This window comes from Carcharhinus amblyrhynchos, chromosome 17 (genome assembly GCF_965287045.1).
Source record: "Carcharhinus amblyrhynchos chromosome 17, sCarAmb.v2.hapA, whole genome shotgun sequence".
NCBI classification, from domain to species: domain Eukaryota; kingdom Metazoa; phylum Chordata; class Chondrichthyes; order Carcharhiniformes; family Carcharhinidae; genus Carcharhinus; species Carcharhinus amblyrhynchos.
Window position 1 is genome coordinate 20,668,242 of NC_137340.1, and position 8,023 is coordinate 20,676,264.

The following is an 8,023-nucleotide window of genomic DNA, read 5'->3' on the forward strand; positions in this document are numbered from 1 at the left end:
ATTTCAGTAGTGTTTAAATTACTTTGCATCAATCCTTCTACAGTGAGTATTGCTCAGTGACCAGCTGTGGGTTGCAAGGCAAGAAAATTGCAAATACTAAACTGATAAATTTTAAACACAGGGAATTTAAGTAAATTGGTTATTATCTGGACCAATAGGTCTGAACGTGATGAAAGAGATGGGACGTGTTGCTACAAAAGTCCCCTGCACACGACTTTTAACAGGCTATTGGATTCTGGGATTGGTACCTTGGAGAGGAAGAATGATCAAGTTTTCAAAGGAGGTAACAAGTCAGTGTCAGGGGATCACAGGCTCAGTTGAATGTTTATTATAGGTAACATGATCAATAATTGAGAGAGCAGCTTGTGATTCCTTCCATCAGATAATGAAGGAGCCAGATGCACTCAGCTGCTGATAAAAAGGGCAGTTTCATAGTAGTTGTTACTTTCTAAAAAGTTACTCAGTAGGTGGATGCAGAAACATTAGAAATCCTTTAATGAAGTACCTTATAATGGATCAAGAATTGGTTGAATTCACATAAGCAAGAAGTTATTAATGGCTATGGGACTACCCAAGACCCCAGTGATGTAGTGTCCTTACAGGGATGAATGCTAGTGCTTTTTTTTTAAGAAAAGGCCGCATCTTCATAAGATACCTAGTCATGAAATGGTCCACAATTTGGCAAAAGATAAATGCTTCCTTGAATTTTTTTGGTTTCCGTCCACACACAGCTGTGTTGCACTTAAATGTACAAGGTGTGTGTGTTACCTTCCAAGTGGCTGTGCTGCCAGGCGCAGCTTAACAGGATCATGGCAGATGACAAGAAAATTTATGTAGGTGTTGGGACAGTGGAGGTTAACTCTTCCAAGAAAGGCAAATTGTTGCATCAAAGATTTACTGGGTGAATGGGCCAAATTGGAGTAAATTGTATTTTACCGAGATAATAAAGTGAAGTGTTATACACTTGGCCTTGGCGTTATAGTTTATAACAAAAAAGGTCATAACTATTGCCATGGAGCTTTAGGCAAAACAGTTAGGTTGTATCAACAGACCTATTCAAATATTAAAAAAATACATTATTTAGAATACCATATTCAGTTTTGGACTCATCTGATGAATTAGAGGTTTTGGAAATGCCAAGAAAACCCCCAAGAATGACTCTTGGCTTAAATAAACTTATTCACATGAAAGGCTTAAAAAGTTAGATCTATTTGCTTGACAGATATATAGAATTGATAGGAAGTACCTGAAATAGTTGAAGGACTAGACTGCTTTTTTCAAAATAAAGTTGATTTAGGAAGATGAGGGGTCATCTGTAGAAGTTGCTCAAAATTGAAGGCTTAGATGTTTGATCTTTTGTCCCTAATCTGCCCAAAAATCCCAAATCCTGTATTGACTGTAGACTTATTAAAGTGATGATTCTCTGCATATCTCCAGAAACCTGCACCATTTCCCAGCAAGGGTAGAAATCACATTTTATAAAAAAAATGGCAAAACAAAAAAACATGGCCAGTTACCTGCTGGGCTGGTTCTGAGATCTCCCCTCACCTCCTAATCAATAATGGGTTTTAAACATTTTGTTTCGCTGCACCAGCAGTTTGGGTGTAGGGTGATGTCCAATCATGAGACATGATGTAATGGCAACGACTTTTGGACCAAAGGCTCCTTGTCTATATTTTGGTGCTTTAAGACATGTTCTTAGCTAGAAACATGCATTGCAATAACATTGGATCTGCAGATTTGGTTGACTGGATTCTGTAGCTGCACAGAGAGCAACATTGGAAGCAATAGCCTAGCTCGACATGAATAATTGCTTTGAACATTTTAAGAGTGTACAAAATTTGAAAAAGTTTGTCACTTACTTGTTGTGGTGACTCAGTTAAGTTTCATATTGTGACAGAAGAGATCGAACTTCAGGCGTCAGGTGATCAACTGCCTTGGCAGCTTCAGTTATCGCCCTGCGGTATACCCCTTTTTTCTTTTTGTTAAACCTCAACTTAAAATACTCCAAAAAGGGGGAGATTTTTGATACAGAAAGTAGCGATGTTGTAGGTGATCCAAACCAACACACTCTGGCTTCCTGCCACTGTGGAGCCCCATTTTCCTTCTTGTTAATACTAATGCTGAGAACACGTGCAGGCCACCAGGGGAAGCCATGTATTTTCCCCCAAACTATATCTCCAACAGATATAGTCCTGCCTTCAGCTGTTACACATTTCATTACAGTTTTGGTATGAAGTCTCACAGTTAAAGGAGGCACTGTCTTTTCTTCTTTGGAAGATGATGACACAGATGCATCATCCCCAGGTGCAAAATCACATACTTCTGGTGAAGTCAGCTCTGAACTAGAAGACTTTGATTCATCTAGACTATCATTACTACAAACTGATAAACTTGACGAATCTGCTCTTTTTTTCCTATAACTTAAATACACAGTCAGGTCATTTTGATCCTTGCTTCGACGACTCCTTTTGTACCGCCATTGGTCCTCCTCTCCAGAACTCCCTGACGTCTCTACTGAACTTTTTCCTGTAGATTCTTCAGAATGAAATGTACCATTATCTGATCTCCTTGCAGGCTGCACATCACTATTTACATTATCTACAAGCTCAGCTTTATAAATTGCAACACTGTCCCCATTACTGAGCCGATGAGGTTTTAATCGAATTCTAGGAGGTGGGATGTCTGCATTGGAATGCAAAGGTCTAGTCAGTTTTAGCTTTGGAATGGTTCCAGGTGGACCAGAGAATGACTTTTCTGGAAGAACTTCCATTTCCTCACAATTTGTGTTCTTGTCCTCGTCCACACTTTCATTTTGCAATAATCGTTTCGGACAAAAAGGCTCAATTGAACCATGTACCCGAGAGGGAATTTTTACAACCTTTCCCTTACCTTGAGGAGTGCTATATGATATTTTTATCACTGGGCTTCGATGTACCAGCTCACCAGAAAATTTATCATCCTTCTTTTCCTTTTTTATTTTCCTATTTTCACAGCACATAACTTCAGATTTCCTCTTTTCATTTTCCTCCATGCTAGTCTTTTTCTCATTCTTACTGTTGAGTTTATCTTTATCATCGTCATCTTCCTCCCGATTTAGTGTGTTTTTGCACTTTTCACAAAGTACCTGTCTTGGCCGCAATCTAATGGTGCTCATAATAAGTTTACCAGGATCACGATTCCTTGATAGACGCCTTTTTGTACGTTTGATTGTCCGAAGTGGTGGCTGGGGCACCCATTGATTGTAAGTCTGTCTCAATACTAATGGTTGTGGGAGAGGCACACCTTCACAATAAGGTGCAAGGCAAGGCACAGTTTCTGTTAATGGCTGAAGAGGTGAAGCTTGTTCTCTGCCTATTATCTTGGAAAATTGCACATTGCAGGGCTGTGACTCAGTTTGACAGACTGTCTGTTCTTTACCATCGAGGATTTCACTGGTGCATGACTCTGCAGGAAACTCGTCTTGCTTGGCAAATTGGTTTGGGAGAAAACCATACAAACCAGACCTGGCAAATACAAGTATTCAAGAAACAAGGTAAAAAAATGAACAGCTACCCTGACTCGGAACATAATTCATACAACTTGTGTATTGCATTTATTAATCCTGCATGAAAATTCTCATTTTTAATACCTGCATTTGATAAATCCAATTGTAAGGCTTAAGGTTTTGAAATTGGATAACTCAAATAATGGAAATTTAGTTACGTAGCAGATTATGTCACTGAAGACAGCCCAGTCATATTTATATTATCCTATTGTCTACATTCACTAGATTATAGACTCTAATATTTGTGGAGTCAAAAGAAAGGCAGAGTCTGGGATGGAAGCTGAAGAAATTTGAATCCAATGATAAAATGGCACGTACACAACTACGTAATCACATGATTAAAATGTTTTCAGAAGGGCATTTCATTTAATAAGCATGGCCAATCTATTCCAAGGGCAGATAGAAGAAAAAAGCAGAACCTACTGGTTTTTTAAAAAAACTTCTCCACAATATTCTATTTCCTGCAAACATTAGGAAGGACGCAGATTTAAACATGTGACATTTGCAAATAACGTACCCTGTTAGAATAAGAAAAATTAGACTAAGAAATTAGACCAAATCACAATATTTTGTTGGGGTGATATTTCAGACAGCAATTCAAAAGATTAACTACAGCATATCTATGCCTGTTTACTGGTTTACATACCCAACAGCTCCAATTTATTTTTATAAAGTGGTGTAAATGATGACTACACAAAAGTAATCAAGTCCAGGTTTGCAACTGCAATAAGCCTGTAATAAATTGAGAAATGATGTTGGGAGGAGGGGGCTGAATATTAAGTAACGGTTAAATTACCAATCTGAAAAAAAAAGGAACTTGAGAAACTTCAATCACCCAGCCAACAGCTCAAATTTGAGAACATCTTACAAAGTAGTACAGCCAGCTTCTTCCACCCAGTACCAAAATCAATGGTAGGGGAGGGGTGGGGAAAAGAAGTCAAGAAAAATACATAGATGGGACATTTCATGACCTACCCAAGTGGCCATTCCACAAGCAAATCTTGGAGGCTGACAGTATTACAGCCAGAATAACTATCACCACCAAATCCCCCAATAAAGAGTAGAAAGCTGTTTGTTTTGATACTTAACAATTTGTTTCCTTACTTCCGCCCTAGTCGATGTTGGCCCTGCACAATTGAGATTGAACCTATGGCACGCATTTTATTTTAATAGAGTAGACTCACCAGGGAAAAGGATTGCAACTGCACTGCAGCTGCTCCACAATGATGAACATTTTAGGTTTGATTTTATTGCAGTTTTTTGTTCTAAAGAGGGAGGCTGTGGAAGGGTAAAAAAAATCCAACACAATATAACCATTTCCAATGCTATGAAGCTGAATACAGAAATGTAATTCTTGTCCTCTCATTCTTCAAGTGCCAAAAATGGTAGGGCAAGGACATATCCAATACCAAGAGTATCCTTCAAGTAAAATTTGAGCTGAATCAAGGAAAAGTGGAGAGCCATTTGTACTTTACAGCAAAGTTGAGATTAAAAAAAACTGCAAATTTCCTTTTAACATTCAATTTCTCAACTATAGGTGGAGCTCCACTATTATTATCTAAGGCTTTCTTCCAGTTTGAGCCAATATATTTACATACTCTTTTGCAACATTTAAAATAATGCACAGGCTATAAAAACATAGCCAGAGTTCTCTCATTACCACAATGAAGGAGCAACAGGACATATTATGAACACCATGCCAAGCTATCCTTAAACAAAGTATGAACGTATAGCATTCAGTCAGAATAAAACACATGTTTATGCCACAGTTAAATGAAGATTTTGCATCATGTGATTTCCACTGCATTTTAGGTAAGGGCAATGTATGTGAAAGACAATTGTGACATTTGTGTACCTTCAAGAGATTTTTCTTTAAATCATGTTCTCTCCAGCTCTCAGCTTTGCTTGTAGGAGTCCTTTTATTGCTACTTGAATGGGATTGATTTATTTTTAATTCTGGGATCTTTTATGACCCTGCATTGTTAGGACAAAGGTCATGTGTTTTGGACAGTTTTTTTTCCTTCCTGGTGAATTTAAGGTTTCATTTTCTGTTTGGCTGGCAGCAGTTTTAGTTAAGAATGGACATCAAGCTGAAAAGAAGTGTTTCGTTCTCTCCCTGGTTTTGGAAATTCTGCTGGTTCACTGAAAGGAAGACTTGTTAACTTCCTGTAGTCAAAAATCTGCTGTTGGTGGCGTGACCAGAGAATCTTCCTGGTGTTCTGACTTCAAATCGTTCTGTTATATCCAGAGGGCTGCTAGAAGTTACAAGGCTGAGAAGTCAGGTTTCAATTCTCCAACCAAAGGAGTCAGTTCTAGAATCACATGAGTATTAGTCCTTGAAGTGTTAAACCTGTGGAAAGTGTTTTTTTTTGTCTATGGGAAGTTTTGTGTGATTAGAATAATTATTAAGGGTTAAACTACATCATTGCTTGTAATTGGTAAAAGTTATTGCTAATTTTCTTCTATACATATTAGAACATAGAGCCTGTTTCTGCATTGTAGGGTTCTTCGGCCCATCGAGTCTGCACCAACCACAGTCCCATCCAGGGCCTATCCCCATACATTTACCCACTAATCCCTCTAACCTACACATCCCAGGACACTAAGGTGCAATTTTAGCATGGCCAATCAACCTAACCTGCACATCTTTGGACTGTGGGAGGAAACTGTAGCACCTGGAGGAAACCCACGCAGACACAAGGAGAATGTGCAAACTCCACACAGACAGTGACCTGAGCCAGGAATCGAACCCAGGTCCTTGGAGCTGTGAAGCAGCAGTGTTAACCACTGTGCTATTGTATTCTTAAATGAACCTTGTTTAATAAAAGCTGAGTCATTTAAGTCACACTTAAAATGAAACATATCATGCTTATCCTAGCCAAATTCAAGATGCAAAATTTGTGCTCCAGGTGGGACTCAAAGTTCTTTGGAGTTTCAGACCAGAATTATTATACAATGACATCTGAAATCTTAAGTTCACAAGGTAACCAGAAGATACACTAATTACATATTGATTATCCTGCACTTTATTAAATGAAAGATGGGGGGAGGGTCTACATACTGTAAGTGGTAGAGTGAATTCTTCAATTCCTGTAACCTGAATTTAATCATTTGTTTAAAAAATATAGCAGCTGTAAGATTAAGGTAAGTGTCAATAGGTAAATATAAAGTAATTGTTTATTGTGCAATATCCATTCACTCCTTGAAAAGGTGCTATATTTAAGAAATTGTATTTGATTATTAAACTGTATAGGATAGCAATTCTTTAAAATTATTCTGACGACACTCAAAATTTTAAGTTTCCAATAACAATGATAATATGGAGTGCTTTGAAAGGTGTTAGGTTGAAGAACTTGCATTTGATTATCAAACTATAGGGTAACAATTCTGTTAAATTATTCTGATTTGGGTGATACTCTCAAAATCCAGGTTTGCAATAACAAGTGTCAATAAAATAATTATTATATGGAGTGTTTTGAAGAAATTGTATTTGAATATTAAGTAAACTATGGAGGCTAACAATTCTTTAAAATTATTCTGGTCTGGATGACACTCAGGATTCAAAGAACAAGACTGCCAATGGGAATAGTGGTACTGGACATCGTAAAATTGTTGTACCTTGTCGTAAATTATTTTCCCCACCTCATCTGAAAAAGATGGTCAAAAGTGAGACAGCGTGTTTGATCTGAGGCCAATTATCCACCCAGCCATCCCCATGCTGAAGGCCTGGTGCTCACAGTCTATCATGTGGGTGACTCCCAGCTCAAGATGTTGAGGGGGGTGGAAAGAGGACTTACTTCTTGGCCATGTCTATCAGGACGCCGGTGAAGCTGCTCCCTCCGAAGTTGGTGGACACCACCAGGGTGCCGCTGACGACGTGTTCCACCGTGACCGAGAGCTGGGCGCCCGCCCGGAGTCTCCCCGCTGCGGGCTCCGGGCTCAGCGCCGCCATGTTGGCTGGCGGGGGGAGCGGGGTAACGCCGGGTGGGTGGGGGAGGGGGGAGGGGGGAGGGGGGAGACGCTGCGGGCGGGCGGGCAGACGGGAGCGAGCGCTGCCCCCTCCCCCCACCACCCCGTGCCCGCGCCTCGCCCTTCACCTGTCAATCAAAAGGCCGGGCGCTCAGTCACAGGGCCCGGAGCGGAGCGGAAGGCGCATGCGCCCCATCCCATCCCCGGAGCTCGCGGCGGCAGCAGCAGAAGAGGCTGGGAGTCCCAGTGTTGGAGTACAGCTTCTATCTGCAAAGACAAACACATATTACAACACCATCCCTTCATACGAAACTACTGTTCGCAATATTACAACACCATCACTTCGTGCAAAACTACTGTTTGCAATATTACAACTTTCTGCAAAATAAACATCATCCCTTCATATAAAGCTACTGTTTGCAATATTACAACTCCTTCCTGCAAAATAAAAACTACCGTCCCTTCATATAAAACTATTTGCAATATTACAACACCACTTATATAACT

General features: G+C 39.7%; 1 protein-coding gene across 1 annotated transcript in view; it reads right to left on the reverse strand.

Annotated features, from left to right (window-relative positions):
• pwwp2b (PWWP domain containing 2B) overlaps positions 1–7,516 on the reverse strand; it is a 47,608-nt gene extending 40,092 nt beyond the window's left edge. The window contains exons 1-2 of the mRNA XM_080205597.1: positions 7,345–7,516; positions 1,863–3,506 (exon numbers count right to left, since the gene is read on the reverse strand). Coding sequence (XP_080061723.1) covers positions 1,880–3,506; positions 7,345–7,499 — 1,782 coding nt within the window. The 5' untranslated portion in view covers positions 7,500–7,516 and the 3' untranslated portion in view covers positions 1,863–1,879. The remainder of the gene's footprint in view (positions 1–1,862; positions 3,507–7,344) is intronic.
• Between the last annotated feature and the right edge of the window lie 507 nt (positions 7,517–8,023).